The sequence below is a fragment of the Chenopodium album genome, chromosome 19, assembly GCF_948465745.1.
Source record: "Chenopodium album chromosome 19, dcCheAlbu1.1, whole genome shotgun sequence".
Lineage (NCBI taxonomy): Eukaryota > Viridiplantae > Streptophyta > Magnoliopsida > Caryophyllales > Amaranthaceae > Chenopodium > Chenopodium album.
In genome coordinates, this window is record NC_137852.1 from 8761171 (window position 1) to 8781452 (window position 20282).

General features: G+C 33.9%; 2 protein-coding genes across 2 annotated transcripts; both read left to right on the forward strand.

Annotated features, from left to right (window-relative positions):
- Positions 1 to 2288: 2288 nt before the first annotated feature.
- On the forward strand, positions 2289 to 10790 carry LOC145594548 (tryptophan--tRNA ligase, cytoplasmic-like). Its single transcript, XM_081650863.1, has 13 exons — positions 2289 to 2364; positions 4049 to 4333; positions 4419 to 4538; positions 5211 to 5396; positions 5537 to 5588; positions 5681 to 5746; positions 6096 to 6182; positions 7036 to 7128; positions 8255 to 8335; positions 8942 to 9013; positions 9530 to 9598; positions 9715 to 9825; positions 10574 to 10790. Exons 2-13 carry the CDS (start codon positions 4107 to 4109, stop codon positions 10622 to 10624), a joined length of 1215 nt encoding a protein of 404 aa, XP_081506989.1. The 5' UTR covers positions 2289 to 2364; positions 4049 to 4106; the 3' UTR covers positions 10625 to 10790.
- Positions 10791 to 13643: 2853 nt separating this feature from the next.
- LOC145594994 (uncharacterized) lies at positions 13644 to 19200 on the forward strand. The gene is made up of 9 exons (XM_081651348.1): positions 13644 to 13850; positions 15569 to 15649; positions 16245 to 16294; positions 16368 to 16445; positions 17235 to 17292; positions 17374 to 17423; positions 18233 to 18341; positions 18449 to 18510; positions 18863 to 19200. Exons 1-9 carry the CDS (start codon positions 13767 to 13769, stop codon positions 18900 to 18902), a joined length of 612 nt encoding a protein of 203 aa, XP_081507474.1. The 5' UTR covers positions 13644 to 13766; the 3' UTR covers positions 18903 to 19200.
- The last annotated feature ends 1082 nt before the right edge of the window (positions 19201 to 20282 follow it).

Consider the following 20282-nt stretch of genomic DNA (forward strand, 5'->3'; position numbering starts at 1 on the left):
GTGTTTGTATAGTTAGTGTGTGGTTCGGGCATTGCATCAAGTGTTACTTTTTTTTTCCCTCATATGTATTTACATTATATTTTTGTGAAAAATAGATGAATAATATTACCCCTAATTTACGTAATAAGTGAAAGGAATATACAATATTGTATGTGAACTTTGATACATAAATAAAAGTTGGTTGAGATGGTAAATGCATTACTATTATGTATAGGAGGTTATTTTGTTAAATGAGGTGACAAATTTATGCGGTGAATATACTTTTAGATGATGACATGACGCTTATACTTTCAAGAGTGCCACGTGGCACCGTTCCTTTAAAAAGAACGCCTTTTAATATATAGTATAGATATTGGACATGTAAAAGTAAAAATAACACATAAAAAACCTTTTTAAATTTACTCCTTCCGTATTTAAATACTTGGGGGGTGTTTAAGGAAAACTTTTGTATACACCCGATTTTCAGTAATTTACTGTACATCGGGTACACTTTTGTCAGATTTAGTGTCACTTTTGTCAAATTTAGTGTCACTTTTGTCAAATTTATCAATGAAGCATAAATAACACTTATATATGTCAGGGTAACTTTTGTGCGTTTAAGTGTAACTTTTGCACATTTTATTGTCACTTTATAATGGATGTTCAGTAATTTACTGAACATCCGTTTTATTTAAAAGTTTGTGGTAAGGGGAATTGAGGGGTGAGAACAGGAATTTTAATCCCAAATAAAACAAAATCTCTTGTTTGTTAAATGGGATTAGGATAAAAGAAAGGAATGGGATTGGGAATAAATGAGGTGAATTCTCACCATTTCATTATCTAGGGAGGGTAGGTAATAAATGGGTGGGAATGGGAATGAGTGGAAATTGACATTTTTGCCATTAACGAACAAAATGGAGGAGAAAGATTAGTAAGGGTAATTTTGTAATTTTGTTATTTATTCCCCATCTATTCCCATGCACTATCCAAACAAAATATTGTCATATTTTTATATATTCCCAACAATCAATTCTCAATCCCATTCCCACATTTTAATCCCCAAACTCCTATTCCCACATTCCAAATGCTCCGTTACTCCGCTCTCTTTTTTCGGCCGTTTTTAAATACAAAGGTTAATAATTACAATAATGCCATTTGAGTAGCACATTTTGTTACTCTATATGAGTAACCTGGGCACCCTCAAAACGAGAAAATCCATGTCTCATATGTGAACTTAGGGCCTGTTCTTTTCAGCTTATTTCAGTTCAGTTCAGCTCCAATAAATTCATTTCAGTTTTAATTTCCTTTTCTCATAAAATATTCAGATCTTAATTTCCTTCTTTCACAAAATTTTCAGTTCAGTTCAGCTCTAATAAGTTCAGTTCTGTTCTGTTCAACTCAATTCAGTCAATCAAAATAGGCACTTGTATGGCTTATTATTGGATTTATTGCTAGGTATAACTCACAATTTATTCCATATGACTTTGATGCATTTTTAATATTTATAGAATAGAAGTAAAAACATAGCAAATATGTTAATAATAAGTCAAAATTTGTGTTAAGAATGGAAGTAGAGGGTACACAATGGTGTGTAGCTTTGAAGAATTTCTATGGTGTTAATTTGGTATCAACTCTGAAAAGAGCTGATCGTTGATGGAATGGCTCGGAAACAGAAGGCAATGTCCTAATATGTAATCAAATACAAACTATGATAAGAAGGTTTAATCTAATACATGTAATTCCCTCGTTTCAATTTGATAACTTCGTACTATTTACTTTCTACAACTATCTAAAAAAATATTGTAGATAAATATTTATTTTGTAATAATTTTGTTAAATTAGTCATTTTTTTTGAAAGAAGTTAAATCAGTTATTTTGATAAAAGATCCATGAATAAGGCCTTGTTTAGCTCACCTTATATTTACATTCAGATCAGATCAAATCAGAAAAAATAATTTCAAATCAGATTATCGTTTTATGTGCAGTTTTTTATCGCTAAATATCTTGAATTTCGTAATGAAAAAAATTCTGAAAATACACATTAATAAAATACACATTATTATGAATCGTACAAGACTATACTTAATATATTTTTTCGTATAGATTAGCGTATATTTAAGTTTAAAGTTTGATCAAATCTGACATTCAAATCAGCAAATATAAGGCGAATTAAACACGGCCAAAGTATCCAACTGCCTCAAATTGCCCCTAAAAGTAAATACAAAAAACACCAAAATAAAGACCGTTGATATTATTCAGATCAGACCGTTGACATTATATGGCTCCCATTAATCTTCTTTCATTCAATTTAATTTCCCTCGATTCTCACTTTCACGCTGCTCAGCACTCTCCCACTCTCTCTCCTCCATTGAAGCAGCTTCTGAGGTAAGATCGTTTTTCATAATCTAGGGTTTAATCAAACTATCATTGATTTAATTTTCAGTATTGTCAATTTAGGGTTCAAATTAGGAGGGGTTCGTGAAGTATTGTTTATAATTACTGAAGCTATGAAATGGTACAATGAATGCTTTTGTTTCTAGGATTTTACTGTGTTTAATTTAGATTGATATGCTTAATCCAGAAGTATTTTATGTGAATTTTTTTAGCCTAATTTGATTCGTAATTGAGTCAAATTTGATTGTTAATGACCTGCATTATTTTTTGGGCCCTAATCGAGCCATTTTAATTAATTTGAATTCAGCCATTTTAATTAATTTGATTTCAGCCATTTTCAAAATAAAAATAAAAAATCCAAAATAACTTACAAACAATTGGTTCAAGGAAATTACTATGAAAATGGATCTTTTCTCCTTGTAACATGGCTCAGGGATGGAAATGTATGAATTTGAATTTACAAAAATAAAGTACGAGTAGTTCATAATGTAAATTTAATATCTTTAAATATTAGAATTAATTAACTAAAACAGAAGTACTAAATGCAGTATAAAATAACCTAAATGCAGGATTTATAAATTGACAATTAAACTCACTAAAGACTATAATACCCTTTTATAACCCAACACAGTTAAAATCCCTTCAGCTTCCCCATTGCTGAATTCTCATCACATTTTCATGAGTTTGATAATTTTGATCGTAAGATCGAATGTGTAGAATAGAAGCAATGAGAATCAATGGATCTTTGAGGTTGGAATTGTTAATCAATGATATGAATGAATCTGACTTATGGTCTATATTAATGAATATTATGAGGTTGAATATCTTAAAAATCATCAACCATGATAGGTTCTTGCCAGAAAGTTCTCCTTCATTGTGTTCTGACATTATGGTGAAGGTTAGTTTTAGCTAAATAATCAATCAAAGGGCCTTGGAAATTTATGCCGGTAAGCAATGAAGAGGCATGGAAATTAGAGCCGACAGCAAGAGGAAGGCCCCAGAAATATTTTACGGTAGTTCATTTAAGGTCCCGGGATGGTTTAGCGGTGGGATACCTATGGCATTTGGAAATCTAATGCGGAATAGCTAAATCGTCGTACGTCATTGTCAACCTTAATAATACCAAATTCATCATAATAAGGTTCATCATCTTCCATCTAACCGTGGATGAATGCTTAAAACTTATGAGATATGATTTACAAGTTAATTGATATGGAGTTATGGCTGATTAAATAGTTATCAAGGTGAAATGTAGCAGGTTAAAAGAAGGGTTATTTTTATTTTATTTTTTTTCACTAGAGAAAAAGGGTATTATTGGAAAGATAAAAGTTGTTGTAAATTATATTATCCTGCGTTTAGGTAAAACTATACCTACATTTAGTACCTCCCTAACCAAAATGGGTATGTAAAAGGTAAAATCGTTGAATATTAGAATTAATTAACCAAAATGGGTATGTAGTTATTAATTTGAAACTTAGAAATTAGGGAAAGTTACAAATTTTCGAGAACAAAGGAAGTATATGTATATTGATTTCAAAACATGAAGACTTATTGGGTTCAAGTGTAATTTATTTTATGTTATTGTATTTGCATAAGTGCAGACTGGAATAAGTAGTTTTGAATTTTGATATGTATTTTGGATTAGGCTATTTGATTTCATTGTTTTTGTTTGAAGATTTCGTATTTGTAAGCAAGATTCTTGGATCTGGCAGTGGAAAGCTTAAGCATTTTCAATGGCAAATGACGGTGAGAAGATGGAGGTAAAAGGAGACGAAGAAAATGGACAAGTAGTGACTCCATGGGAAGTATCCGCCAAAGAAGGCGGCAAAATTGACTATGATAAACTAATCGACCAGTTTGGCTGCCAACGCCTTGATTCTACTCTTATCGAACGTGTTGAACGCCTCACTGGTCGTCCTGCTCACGTCTTTCTCCGCCGTGGCGTCTTCTTTGCTCACCGGTCTTTCTTTCTCTCTTTATATTTCTTCAATTTTGCTGATTAATTTTCTGATTTTTGGTGTTTGATTAATTTCCTGATTTTGCAGTGATTTGAGTGAGATACTTGATGCATATGAAAGAGGGGAGAAGTTTTACTTGTATACTGGTCGAGGACCTTCCTCCGAAGCGCTGCATTTGGGGCATTTGGTACCTTTCATGTTCACAAAGTACTATTTTCTCTCTCCTTTTCTAGTTTCAGTAAAAGTTATAGTTTCTGTGTTTGATAGCATAATTTTTTCCTGAAATTGCTGTTGTATAGTTGAAATATAACTTTTTGGTGATGAATTATGAGCTGATTTAATATTTGTGATGAACTTTTAAAGGAATTTTAGGTGAATAAGTTATTTAAGTTTATGTCATGCTATGAGATAGTCTTTCATTAATTTAAGGTGACTGAATTGGGCTTATTGTATTATTTGTGTAAAATAGTGCTACATTGTTGCCTTGAGGTGTAGAAGTTTATGTAATTTATTTGTACTTCTGTTTTAGGTGAACTTAATTAATTATTGCGGATTGATTGTAGTCTAGTTGGAATGGGGAAGGAGTAAGGAATAATTATCTTTTCTCTCAATGTTAATGTAGGTCTTGATTTTGCTGTACACAATTAAAAGTTTGCAGAAAATGTTAATCTACAGTGCATAACCAACCATTATGTTTACGGTTTATTTGATATATCTTGATTTTTTGTAGATCAGTGTTAACTAGAACTGAGGCTCTTTGTTGACTTTTATGTAAATCTTCTTTTTAGAGCAAGGCAACTGTTAGTATGAGTCCTAGTATTTGTCACATTATTGCTCTCTTTTTGGCACATTAAAATTACTAATACTTGAAGGGTATAGGTATCTACAGGATGCTTTTAAGGTGCCCTTGGTGATCCAATTAACAGATGATGAGAAATGCATGTGGAAAAACTTGTCCGTGGAAGAGAGTATTAGACTTGCACGTGAAAATGCCAAGGATATTATTGCCTGTGGGTTTGACGTGTCCAGAACATTCATTTTTACCGACTTTAACTTTGTTGGTGGGTGTGTATTTCATTGATCTTACTTGGAAGTGATATTCTTATTGCATCTTGGATCAATTTAGTCTATTTGGGAGACTTATAAATTAGGTAGTGATATATTTTTTCCAATGCAATTCGCACTAAATCCAACTTCTTGTACAGAAAGTTCTATCAGAATATGATCAAAATTGCCAAGTGTGTCACACTAAACAAGGTAGATTTTGCTTTATGATTGGACTTATTATGTAGATGTTTAATTATCACAGATTATGAATATCATGAGCTGATTTTGGATGGTTATGGCAGGTTTTTGGTATATTTGGTTTTACTAATGAAGATCACATTGGCAAAGTATTTTTTCCAACAACTGAGGTACTCTCTGCTGTCAATTTAAGTCTTGGCAATTGTTTCTTGATTTTTCCATACTGTCTCATTGGCTCTTGCCATTCAGAGCCGTGTTATCATGGTCATACTCTTTTGTTGATCTGCTTTGATTTCCTTTATACTTGTTGGTTAAAATGGTCGAGTTGATGCCCTGTCAACTGGCCCCTCTACACTGTGCCATTGTGAATGATATCCAATAATTAGGATGAGCTCTAATTAGAATTTTGGAGTGAAATGAGCTATTTCAAACTGTCTTCTGCATTCGTTTCTTATATAGCAAATCATTTGAATTTTTTTATTGATTGATTTTAGCTTCTGATACTTTTTGTGGGTGCAGGCAGCTCCTGCCTTTTCCAGTTCATTCCCTCACCTGTTTGCTGGCCAAGATAATGTTCGGTGTTTGATTCCTTGTGCAATTGACCAGGTTGATTCTTTTTACCTGGTCTTAACATAAATTTTCTTTTTAATTTTTATAATTTTGAATAATCGTTCATTCTGCTTTTACTGGTTTGCTTGTTTTAATTGGTTGCTTACATTGATTTGCATTGGGCCTCAAATCTTGTAATTTTTGTCTTGTTGAGCATTGACTAAAATTCCAGCATGATGTTAGATTTAAGCTGAATTTATGATTAGGTCATGATGGGTTTCAACCTTTTTTTTTTTTTTTTTGAAAGAGTGGGTTTGAACTTAGGGTTAGGACATTTTTGCAATTTCATCAGTGTTATCCTCTTCTGAATTTTCCACCCTTTTGCTTTTTCTTATTGAAGAGGTGTGTGTGTGTGTGTGTGTGTGTGTGGAGAGTGAGAGTGAGAGTGAGAGTGAGTGAATGTCTGGGCTATTTTTTTTGAGTCCTGAAGGATGTCAATCCCAGGTCTTGATTTGCTTAGTGTTTGAACAGGGGTCAGGGGCACTGTACTGTTAAGACCTTGGTGCAGAGTTGCGAGGTCCCTGGTATGTCTCTTAGATCGGACTTTGCTTTTCTAGACTCCAGACTAGAGAAAGGCCTCTCAAGATTGCTTTACTTTTATTAAGGTTTTCGTTCCAGTCCCTCTGTCATCTGAAATTAACACCTGATAACAGAGATCCTCTCCCTGATCCTCACGTTCGTTTTCCCTTACTAGCGACTAACCTATAACGCTCTGTTACCAGGTCTGATTGTTTATGTTGCAGATCGTCTTCTTAGGTTGGGCCTTGAAAGTGTCTATTCTTATTACCTCTTCTTCTCTAATTCTCTGCTGAGACAAATTTGTCCTGCTTTCCATTTTGTCATTTTCCAGGATCCTTACTTCAGAATGGCAAGAGATGTTGCTCCTCGGATAGGATATCAAAAACCTGCACTGATCGAGTCTTCCTTCTTTCCTGCACTTCAGGTAATTTTGACACATGATATGATCATGTATTGTGCTTTTTGAGGAGTTTATGGTCATGATGTTTGGGGAATATAGGATTTGAAGCGATTAAATTCATTGTATCATACTAATGTTTGTAGTCATTCTGATGAAATATGAATTAGTTTCTCTTATGGTGAGAATTATTGAGAATGGCGGATGATTTATTACTTAATTTAAATGTCTTGTTCCTAGGAAAAAATAATGTGGTATTACTTTGGCTAAAAATATCCTTATTATTATGCATAGAAACAACTTGCCTTGCTAATTTCTGTTCTATTTGGTCTCTGATTATAAGGTCTATTAGAATGAATTCATATATACATACATGATAAATAAGGTCTATTAGAATGTATTCTTATATTAGCAGTAGCACCATGATACTCCCTGCGTTCCATTAAGCTCTTTTGCATTAACTACAGTGGGAGCTGGTGGAAAATTGGTCCCTTTTGACTTTTTGGATAGAACAGAGAATGTTGTTTAGAAACATGGATGTTACTCAATAGATTTAGTGGACCAACCTGATGGTGTAAGGAAGAATAAAAGAGGTTTTTTTTTTTTTTTTTTTTGCCAAACATGATATTACTAGTATGTAAAATAAGAACATGGACTTTAAGGTATCAAGTGAAAACTTAACAATGATGAGGGAGTATATGATACCATGTATTACTGTGCTTTTTCAATAGTATGATAGTTTGTTTTATTTTAGTTGTATGATTGTTCACCTATCTAGCACGAATCATACAGCTCCACTGTATTACTGTCTCTAGGTCGTTTGGATGGTAGGTCGGGGCTCCTTGGAGCACCTGTCTGAAGTTGTGGGAATTTATGTGTTGAAAATTTATGCTTTTCTTAAATGCAAATTGGGTAAAGTCATATTTCTACTGTACTTGTAATTTGTATACATAGCTGTGGAATGTTTATATATGTTTTCTTCTCATTAGCCAAAGCTTATACATGTTTATTAGTTGGATTTCTCCATACCTATTTCGTGTTACTTCTCTTCCCATCCAAAAAAAAAAGATGTTACTTCTCTGCAGGATTATTTGTTATGAATAAGACTTCATGCTTGAAATGAGAGACTCTTCAAATGCTTTGAATATTGCAGGGCGAGGCTGGAAAAATGTCTGGAAGTGATCCTAATTCTGCCATATATGTGACTGATACTGCAAAAGACATCAAAAATAAGGTTTGTAATTTACTCCTCAGCCACTACCTCGTAAATCTTTCTGGGGCACTGACTGAATAATTTGTCAAACTAAGCTGTAACTTTATAAATATCTAAGAGATGAAGGCATTCCCCATTGTTTAGGAGGAATATATGTGACTATTTATCACCTTGAGCAGTTGGATCACAGAGTTATAAGATGTTTCATAGGTGTACGGAATTTGATTTAAAAAAGAGTTATCAGGACTAAATACATTGAATCTTATGTCTAAAAATTCAAAATAAACTAGTACTCTCCTTTTTCCTAATAATAGGGTACATTTCACCAGGGTCATTTTTGTATGAAATTGAGTTAAAATGCCACAGAAATCCTTCATTTCATTTAAATTTAATTACTTACTATATCATGTAGACAATATTTCGCATGGCTTATATTAGAAATGTGGTCTATTATTCAAGGATGAGGTATCCAAAACTATTTTGTAGGGAAGGGGTAGTAGTGTATAAGTATATCTATAATCTCTAAAGGAGCTTATGCATGGGTATCCTATGTTGCTAAGTACTAAGCTTTAGCACTATTTCATCTGCTTTATTTTTTGATCGTTAGACTCTCTTTTGCTGCTGCAGGTGAATCGATATGCTTTTTCTGGCGGGCAAGATTCTATAGAAAATCACCGAAAGTATGGAGCTAATTTAGAGGTACTTCGCTGTTTATATTTCTGTTGCGTTTAGTCGCTTACTGTATCGGATTTGTGACCTGTGCTAGAAGCTGAAAAGGTTCTTCAGTAGCTATTTTGGGAAACCATGATGTAATTGGCGATGAAAGTAGTGCCGTGGAGTACAATGATGTTACTTTCATCTTTTTAATCGCCAATTCTGTTTTTGGTAGCTATTCTTAATCCAACAGTACAACATGTCTTATAATTGTAGGCCATTGCTGCATCCATGTACCTAGAAGAATGGCATATAGTATTCCTTTTTTCTTTTACTGTACCGCCTTTTATGTTTTTATTTATAGGAGTATGTACTCATTCTATTTTGTTGTTCAAACAAATTTTTTGCTCTCTGTTGGTGTTCTCTTTCCTTGTCTGTATATTTGTTCGCTGTAATGGCAGGGTGAAGAGTAATTTTAAAACTAGACAATGTTATATGTGATGGTGAATCTGAGTCTTTGTTCTAGCTCTAATATATAATATTGCTCTCATTGTTAACCAGGTTGACATACCAGTCAAGTATCTGGGATTTTTCTTGGAGGATGATGCTGAGCTTGAGCATGTTAAAACAGTAAGATAATCATCACATTGGTCCATGTATCTAGATACTTTTACAATTGGGATTTCCACTTTTTATCATCATATTTCTTCTTCCTCCCGAGAAAATGCTAAGCTTTATTCCTCCAGGAATATGGTGCTGGAAGGATGCTGACAGGTGAGGTAAAGAAACGGCTCATTGATGTTTTATCAGAGATGGTTGAAAGACATCAACGAGCTCGGGCCGCTGTAACTGATGAGGTGAGCTTTTTATGTGGAATTTCTACCTTCTAATCTGAATTGTTAGGGAGGTTTTCCTGTAATGTTTTTTCATTTTTTTATTTTTTATTTTTTTTTTGGGTGAAATTTCTGTAATGTTGATTGTTCTGAAAACAGCACTGCAGAAACAGTGTATTGCAGGTGATGACTTATTATTTGCTGTGCTTTTCGATATATAGAAATTAATCTGAGTTCCACTAGCAGTTATAATATGTACATTATAGTTTTAACTTGACCATTCTTTCTATAATGGTGAAAAGTCAATAATAACCACATACATCTCCACAAGATCTTCTAGTGTAGAAAAGCAACTTTAGTTATTGTATGCCTGTATGGGTGTGGAGTCTGCTCCTTGTTTTAAAATAAAACACCTGTAGTTAATTCTGTACATGATGACTTGTGGAGTTCATGGTTGTCCTTGTCCCCTTGGACTCCTACCTGTGTAACACTACCCTCAAACATATAAACAAGAAGAACTGGGGTGATAAAAGGGTTAAATGGTTAATATGTTGTATGACTTGGGAAAATTGTTGATCCAATTGGTAATCATGAAATTCTGTGGTCATTCTTGATCCCACTAACCCTGTACTCGGATTTCTGGTTACTTCTAATAAGATCTCCTTTAAAATTGTCAGCTTATGTCTGCTTGGATTTACTAGTTGCTTGTTTTACAACAAGCCTGTGTAATAGTCAAATTATCCTTTTCTAACACAGCTCTTTTGACTTCCAGATGGTGGATGCTTTCATGGCCGCAAGGCCTCTTCCTCACATGTTTGACTAATGGGGGGAAACCAATGGAATTTATGTTACAAGTGTGAAATTTTGCAATGGTTACTGGTTTAGAACGTTTATTTATGCAGTAATTCAAAATCGAAGGATTTTCGGACTAATTGTAGTCGTACATACACATCAATTTTGAAGCTCTGATATCCAATACATGTTGGCAACCATGTTGTGTCGCTAAACAGTTGATTCAATGGATTGTGTTGGGGAAATCATTGAACCCAGTGTTTTTTTCTGCAATCTTCAGTAGAGAAGTAGGTTGCTATCAAGTTTTCTCCATAGTATATGATATGCTGAGGAAGCTTGATACCACATTGCGCCTTATGGCCTCAAGGGATAAGATAGCCATTAGTTTGCCTGATCTATGACAAGTAAACTGGACATGCAACTCCACTGTTTCTTTATATTTGATGTTCTGCACATGATTAAAATTACATAATGCACAGCATAATCAAGACTGACATCTAAATGTTGGAAATCTAGTAGGGGGGAAACAGAGAAGGTTATTGCAGAGTGAAAGAAAGAAACCTTGTTGTGACTGACCATTAACTAAACTGAATAACTTCTCTCCAGATTTAAACTCTGTAGATTGAAAGTTAACTGGTGCCAAGCTTAATGAAGACGAAAGCTGCTTGCCATCCATTTCAGCCATCTTGATACAGAGTGACGAGCATAAACAATGTTATTTGCATATGTGGTAATCTTTTCCCTCCTCTTATCAGAACTTGTTCTGGATGAGTTTAAATCAAGACTCTTAGTTTCCAGTAATTCTGACTGGTACATTTTAAATGTTGATCATCATTTTAAGTCGTTAACAATACTCTCAGTCTTGTCACACACAAGGAATGCTTTAGAATTAAGATTTTCGTCAACAAGTGAAACAAAGTAGCATTGAATTATCACATAGTTTTTTATGTATTTTATGCCCACAACACATACCATGGTTCAGGAATCAAACTATGTCCAGAATTGGTAACCATATTCAAAAATACATAGAAACTATTCGACTTATTTGAAAATCAAGCTCAGTTGAGGGAGCTTCAATGGTGAACATGGTCACCCCTGCCCTTTGGCTTGACCATGGTGGACAGTGGGTGGAGATTGGGGAAGCTTCAATAGTGGCCGAGGTTGGGGAAGCTTTATCGGGGAAAGAAGTAGGAAACTTTTCAATGGAGGAAGTTTTAATGGTGAATGGACAAGGACTTAAAGAATTACAATGATGTTATTTGAGTAACATATTTTGTTATTTAATATTATTGTATATGAGTAACCTGGGTACCCTCATAATGAAACACAATGTTTCATGTTTGAAACTACATAAATTTTATTTGACTTGTTATTGCTAGATATAAGTATATAATTAAAGTCCTTACTATTTTCTAATTTTTGTATGGTAAATGATGACAATATGATTGAAAAGGTGTGAGCTCTACCATTGAGCTCTCACTTGATTCTACCGTTAAATTTTCACCAATATAAAACTTTACTTTAATATTTATAATAACTAGGGTATCCTACGCGCGCGATGCGCGCGGAGGGGCTAGCTCTTGCGGAGAAGTTGTATTGGCGTGTATTTACACCTTTGGTTAGAATGGTAGACCTAGTAATTTTAAAACTGACTATTTGATTTATTTGCATATGTGGTGAATTTGTAGAATTATAAGAAAGCCACCAAAATCTTTTAAGACAATTATTTTTTAAATCCTCAAAAGTTTGATAGTGTTATATCAAAATTATTATTATTATATAATATTTGATTGTTTTCCATCCCTTCGTATTTTAAGCGGCCATTGTTAGTTTAGAACTCTTAATTGTTGTGCATGTTTCAATAGTACTTAGTATAATATTTCTATCGTGTTTTTCTTCAAATGAATTTTTTTGTGAGCTTTGGTCATGTGGAGTAATAATATGTAAACAAGTTCTTTAATGTTCCACGACGACCATCTAATATCTATATCAATACTAAAGCAATAGCCAATTAGTTATATTTTTCATCTTAAATTCTCTTCATAATTAATACCATTTTTTTCTACCACCGATTTCCCTTGATTTTAGGATATTTAGTTCTTTATACCTCTTGATAACATACGCCTGCTCAAATATCACCAAACTATTTAATTAATATATGAATCCCATTCAAATTCTATGATGGATGTTGTTTATATGTAGACTTAAAAAGCTAATAAACCACATAGTGAGGGATAACTCAAGTGGTTAGAGCTCCCCTCCTGGTCCAAGAGATCTTTGGATCGATTCTCATCATTCGCCCTTGTGGCTCTCTAAACACCAAAACAAAGCTAATAAACCTTAACAATAGTTGCAATTAAAAAACGACAAGTTTTTTTTTTTTTTTTTTTTTGGGGGGGGGGGATAATAAGTTAGTAGGATTTTATTCCAAATCAAAGTTCGCAAGAGTCAAGAGACTTTGCGGAAATAAGAAGAGCAACTATGAAAAAGTAAAAATAAACGGTCACTTGGTAATAAACCGTTTCATTGTACATACAAATTTTTTCTTTTTAAATAATAATAATAATAATATCATATAAGTGTAAAGCATTAGAATTATTTTATTTGAAAAAAAATCATTACAAATTATTTGTTAACAAAAACAAAATTAATTGATGACATGTTTAATGATAAAAAAACATTAAATATATTAATGATAGTAAACATATTAATGAGGGTATTAAAGTAAATACACATTTTGTATATAACTTTGTACATAGTTTTGAGGGTATGATTGGTAGTACACTATTCCTAAGAGAATGTTTCCACTTTTTATAAGGTAGGGATTATAATTTTCAACTAACTATGATAATCTTTTTCTTACCAATAATGGAAGCACTTTTGGATATAGTTAACATAATTAGATACAAGTAATCATTAAAATTAAATGGAATTAAAATTGCTCAAAACTTTACTATTTGTATGCACCCTCGAACGTAATTTACTTTTAAGCCCTTCAAAAGAGCAATATCAAATGGATAAAACGGTGCGTTTATATCAACAATTCTTTTCTTGCAGAAGAATTTCTTACAAAATTCCCACTATTTGGCAGCATATAATTAGCTCCAACCTTCTTCTTGTTCTTCAGTACCCATTTCCAATTGCATTTTTAAGAGAGAGAAAATTGAAAAAAAATGGCATGTGTTCATGATCATAGCTGCGAAGATCACGATTGTTCAACTGATTGGTCTCTTTACAAACATATTGACCTCCCTAAGGTATAAATCATCTTTATTTTTCCATTTATTCTCTTTTTTTCTGCTTTTAATTTCGTGCTCAATTTACCCAGAATTTTTGTTATTAATTTTTAGTTAGTTTAATGTAATTTTTGAAATACCCAGATTGATTTTATGGGTTTTTAGTTTACTTGAATTTTAATGCACCCCATTAGTTTGAAATTGCTGGAAATTGTGGTCATAGTTCTGACAGTTTCACTTGATACCCAGATTGATTGATTAATGATAATACCATGAATTTTGTGAATTTGATTATGAATATAAGTTAGAACTTTAAATTGTGTCCTGGGTTTTTGATGTTTGCCGGGTACAATCTATAGTTTTAGCTAGGTGATTTCTTGAGGAGCTGTTATGGTGTGTAACCTTGAAGAAATTAATGGTGTCAATTTGGTATGAACTCTGAAAAGAGCTGATCGTCGATGGAATGGCCTGGAAACAGAAGGCAATGTATGATGGTGTGCAGTGTGCTGGTTGTGTAATGACCCTACTCACCGGCTTCACTGGACCTATAATTCATGTTAAAGTTGTCTGAGCATACATTTGATCAGCTCCTGATATTAAAATTTCTATAGTTTGTATACAGCTAGGATGGATATAGTTCGAGCATAAATCATAGTTGAGTTGTTATCCACGTTAAGGGTTATGACTTCATTTACAATGCGATTCGTGGTAAACCTATTATAGCTTTAGTGACGAATTCATTCCTTGGTGCCTAAGACCTTGAAAGCTAAGTTAGCTAATTACCTCGTGCCTTGGCTTTTCTGGTGCTATTAATGACTTGTCACAGTGTGTCAAAGACTGATTTGAAATTTATATTTATATGTTTTGACATTATGCGTTAAGTTAGTGATACAGAAAGAATATTATGATGTTTAGATATTCGAAAAGCTTTGTTATGGTATAATATCAATTTATCATTTAAAGCAGCTTTATAATTATCATATCACAACGCAGATTACGAGCTAAGCCACTGGTGCTAGGGTGTACTAGATATTATCAAACCACTTGTTTAGAAGCATGGTAGCCTTTCCTGAAGATTTTTGGAAACCTTTATCTGAAAAAAAAGGAACTGGCAGATTTATTAGTGGGGATAATGTAGGTCTTTAATGTTTTTGTGTTTTTTCATACAAGGAGTCTATGGGCTTGAATATTCTTTTTGTGTCTGATTACATGCCAAGAGAACCCTTTTTTAATGGACAAGAGTAGGAAATCGCAAAGTTTAAGATTATAATGTTGATGTCAAAGGCCATCTTAATTGATTGCAGCTGTTAGAGTCATCGTAAATATTATTTTTAAACTAATTCCAGTGCCAAAAACAAACATGGAATTTTATATTTGCTTGCGAGTGATCATGTTGTTGGCAAGTATACTCCCTTTTGGTAGATGCAAGGAGAAACTTTCTGATATGTAGTGTATAATACACATGTCAGACGATTATAGCTTTTGGAGTTGTAAATTTTCATGCTATGTTAATTTTTAACTTCTCAAAGTGCTAATATCAAAAATGTTTGCTATTTTCTTATGAGTGAACATTTGGTTGGCAGTTTGGCAGGGCCATGAAGCCCAAGATTCATGAAGGATTTTTATTGATTGCTTTTTTTTTTTTTTTTCTAGACTTAGAATAATTACTCAACGTCAGGTGATTGCTACACTGGTCACTTGTTCCTAAAAGTAAGCTTCATAATTGTAAATTTGTGCAGGTCTCTGCTCTGAATGAGGCGATTCCAGGAAGGGCACAAAAGGTTTTCAGATCATGGGAGGAGCGTCTAAACTCTGCAGGGGTAACTATATCATAAAATATTGTTTGTGAATCTTGATATTAAGAAGCTATCAGAGAATGAGTGCGTATTGACTGGTTACAGTTTCCATCTATGAATTCCTGAATCTGAATTTGTCCTAGCAAGTGGTTTCTGGATCCGCATGTTATAAGCAATTGTTATGTCATGTGCACTCTGCTTTCCTTAAGTTCCATGCAATGTATTCAATATATAATAGACAGAAAAAACAAGCATAAGTTTGTCATTTGGGGTTGATGCTGAAATTTTTTTGTTAGGAACCTGGGGATGACTTCAAGAATAAAAGTGGCAAGGACATCATAGAGTTAGGTTTTATGATGTGACAGCCAGCTAATATGTATATATATAGATCAATTTCTTTGTTGATATTGTCCTTGCATTTAGGGAGGGGGTGTTGGACTGCTTTCCCTCTCTCTCTTTTCCCGCATAATTGATTCACTCTATCCTTCTGATCAAGTGATCATGGCACTTCTCCTATTGCTGGGTTTTAGTTGTTACATATCTGGCTATCTTTATTGTACTAGATGTTGTAGCAAGCATGCAGTTTAATACAAGTCTTCTGTCTTCTTATTTGCACCAGGCATTCTTGGAAAGCAATGACGGTGATCCTGAGTTGATTGTTTTCATCCCGTGAGTAACATAAGGTTTTGTTTTGGGGTATGTGTTAGATTGTTTATGCTAACTTATGGAAACTTATTGTCAGATTTACTTCTGATGTCAAGATCAAGGGCATATCAATTGTTGGTGGTGCTGATGGAACAAGTCCTTCCAAGATGAGAGCGTAAGATTATTTTATACTCTCCGATGTCGTGGATTGTCTTGATAGTCTTTTGTGAGTGCGGACTGGCGGTATGATTTGTGTATTTGTAGTACAAAGGTTTTCAGATCATATAGTGATGAGCTGATATGTCTTTCCTCTATAGCATTCATAAGTAACTTCAATCAAAAGAAAAATTATCACTCAGTGCCATCTTTTCACAGTAAACTGACAACCTCCTCTGTATGTACTTGCAATAATTATATGCAACTATTTCATTGTTCTCTATGAATTTGAAGTAAACATACTGTATTTTGGGGATTTCTAAGGCAAAAACTGCACTAGTGTTACTTACATCACTTCAAACACTGGGCTTAGGCTCCCCTCATGTTGGGTTAAGGGCTTAGGTGAACCCAATTTTTTCACTTGTAGTAAGTTAATTTTGAATTCTTTTTAGTAGACTATCCACTCATTGTAGATGATGACACAGATGTTTAAGATATCAACAGCATGCCTAGGATTTGTACTTAATGTTACACCTAGAAGGCTAAAGCATTTTGGGCTCACAATTGGATATTTGAATGTCTGAAGGTTTTCAGAATTTACTTTTTAAAACTTTGGGAAACCTACATAACATCTAAGGGGTTTTCCATAGAGGAAGTTGAGGGATCCTTTTCTTTTTTTCTGTTAATGCTGCTGCTGCTGCTTCTGTTGTGTGTCTTAAAAAGCTCAAAGTGTTATTATTCTTCATCTGTCTTTTCATTGATCTCTTTACCACTGTAGCTATTTTTACAATCCTGTTAATTCCCTTAGGTTCATCAATCGAGAGGGCGTCGATTTCTCTGATGCTCAAAGTATGCAAGCTGTTCAGGTATTTACTTGTTAAGGCAAGATGTATGTTATATATTCTAGGCTCTTTCTTCTTTTCTAATGCACCTTATCTTGTCTCAAGGAATGGGACTTGGTTGAGAACCTGCAAGGAGTATTGGAATATCAAACTAGGTGAGAATCTTGCTGTTTTCGTTAGTCCAGGTATATGATGGTTGGAACTAGCAAGATGCAATCTGTCCTCTCATTCGTGTTGCCTTTTGCTACTAAAGTGGCTTGATTTTGGTTATTCTCTTTACTATTGTGACCCCTTTTTTCTCATGAATGAATGAGCTTGTACAAGGAAATGCGACTTCTTGTTTCCTGTATCATTTAGCTAATTGATATGGTTTTTGATAGTGCATCAGTGATATTGCTTCAATTTTGTCGTTAATACTTCAACTGATATTTTCTTCCATCGTATCTGAAATGATTTGTGCATAGGTTTGACACTGTTGACAGTCTTGTATTGGCTGCGCTTTTCAAATTCTGCTGCCATCTCATGACATATGTAAAAAATCTGATGTTCTGCTGTAAAGTCTTCTCTAGCTGTCTTTGTAACTTCTTGTTTTAATGTATTTTGTTCCATTGTCTGTAAAATGCGATCTTTTCCATACCCCAAGCGTTAGCAAGCTATCCATCTGAATGGTTTAAGTCCAAACTTCTGTACAGGGCTAGAGATGTGTTGCTTACTCCCAAGTGACTTAACAGTGTACTCAATTTGAATGAAAAAGGAAAAAAAAAAACTCATTTTTTGCATCATCAAAACAGTGGGTTTTTACTTTAAGGAAATGGTGTTCTGTTAAGTATTGGTAGTTGGTACAACTGATTTCTATCTCCATGACTGCTATCTGTAGATACATTGTCTTCACCATCTTCCATACTTGCTTTGTAATTAATAGTTCTAACAATCTAACATTGCATGAGGCTGGCTATGTGGACAGGTATTCTAAATTTCAGAGTGTGGGCAATTTGACTTTGCACTTTCCTGACAACTTTGGAGCGGATACAAGTCAGATACACTACATTGGCTTGAAGGGTGAAGCAACTCAGGTAGTTTTGCTGCCAAATATACATAGCATTCATCAATTGCCTATTTTTTGATGTAATTGTCTTCTTGGCTACTTGACTAACACTTATCTTGTCAAAATTGATTTCAGCTGAAGAGAGATGTTGCTGTAAATATCGTTTATGAAATTATGCCAAACCCATCTGATCACAAGTAAGCCTTCTTTTCCTTTTGTCCGACTATTAGCCTGCTGTTCTATTACAGAACAATTCAGTAACATGGACTGATAATTTCTTCCCAGGAATGCTGACAGATGATCTCCTCTGTCACCATAATGTGAAAATTGTATTCCAATCTGCGTTACTTTAAAATTGGAACCCTTAATGATCCTGGACTTATGGGCATTCAAGTTACAAATGTTATGCAAGTAAATTAAAGTGGGATGATAATGGAATTATAGATGTCAAATGAGTTTTTTGTGGTTTGAATAGAAACAAGATGCAGTACAACTACAAGTGTTTTCTAGACATTTGAGTTGCCTTCTAAATCCATCACATTTGTGCAGGACACGTGCTGAGACAGGAGGTGGTGTTTCGGAAGTGTAATGAAGCTTCGGATACGTTTGGATTCTCTACTGCAACATCTTAGTACAGCAGCCTGAAACTGAGTGATGGTCGTAATTTTTTTACTATTGCAGATCATCAATGGATTTGCATAAATATTGTACATTCATGGTGTCTTAGGAGGATTCTGGATAATTTTGATGTGGGTTAATGCCTACCAAAATATCTTAATGGTCTTATGAGTATCCTAAACTAACTATACCTGTTATCTTACAACACTCTCCCATGGGAGGGAAAAAGAGTAAATGACGTGCTTATGGGAGTTATGTTTTCTTTGATAGTTCTGATCTATTCTCCTAAGCTTCTGAATGCATATATTTGATTCGATACTTAATTGTGTTGTATGTAGAAGAAATTCTTGACCAAGAACCTTTACATGATAAATTTACATGTTAAAGATCTGCGTTTTTCACACAGAAGTCATCCGTTTTCGGGATTTCTGCAAATTTTATATGAATAGGATGGTTGTAATTGCAAAGGTGGTTGCGTCTTCCTTGATTAGGGAATGATGCTTTGCTTGTATATGCAGCTACTTTAATCCTATGTTTTGCAAAAGATATAAAAATATAAAGATACTGTGGGGATGTAAACTCTACCTGAGTTGCGTGGTTCCTCACGGTCATATTTAGGGATGTCAATGGACCTTGCGTGTGTCTAGCCTTGGTATCTTGCCTTACATGGGATGGGAATTGACTAATAATACAATTAAAAGACTGATTTCAAATGAACGAGTAATTATTGATGGAATTGAGAATGATAATGTTAAAAAGGCCTATGAGCCACTTGATCGACAAATTTTGGATTATGCCTTGAGTTGTGTCATGAGACTCGTGACATTCGGTTAACCCTTAACGCATTGCTGGAAAATATTCAACCTATAGAGTATAGAATGGTAAAAACTAAAAAGTACCACTACATGCATAATAGTACACAAAAAGTACGATTTAGATAATTTATACTTTAATGGTACATTATTTATGCATAATGATACATTATAATGTACCATTGTAGAGCTACCTTTTTTCCAGAAGCTTGCCAAATTTACATTTTGCCCTCCTATAAACTTTGTAAATGCATAATAGTTATGCGCTAAGATGCACTCATGAGTCATGACATTCCTCCTTTGACACTAGCACACAACCCATGACTCGTAATTTGTGTTGCTAGATTTGATGTCTTCATGATTTTTAAAATGCTTGTAATCTTGCATATGTTTAAAGAACTGGCTGGATTTGATGTGATTAGGATTTTTGAAATGGTTGTACTTTTGCATATGTCTAAAGAAACAATCAACATTTTGGGATGTTTGTGTAGTGAGAGAAAAGATGTGTTAAGTTAAATGAATTTAAGATACCTGAATAG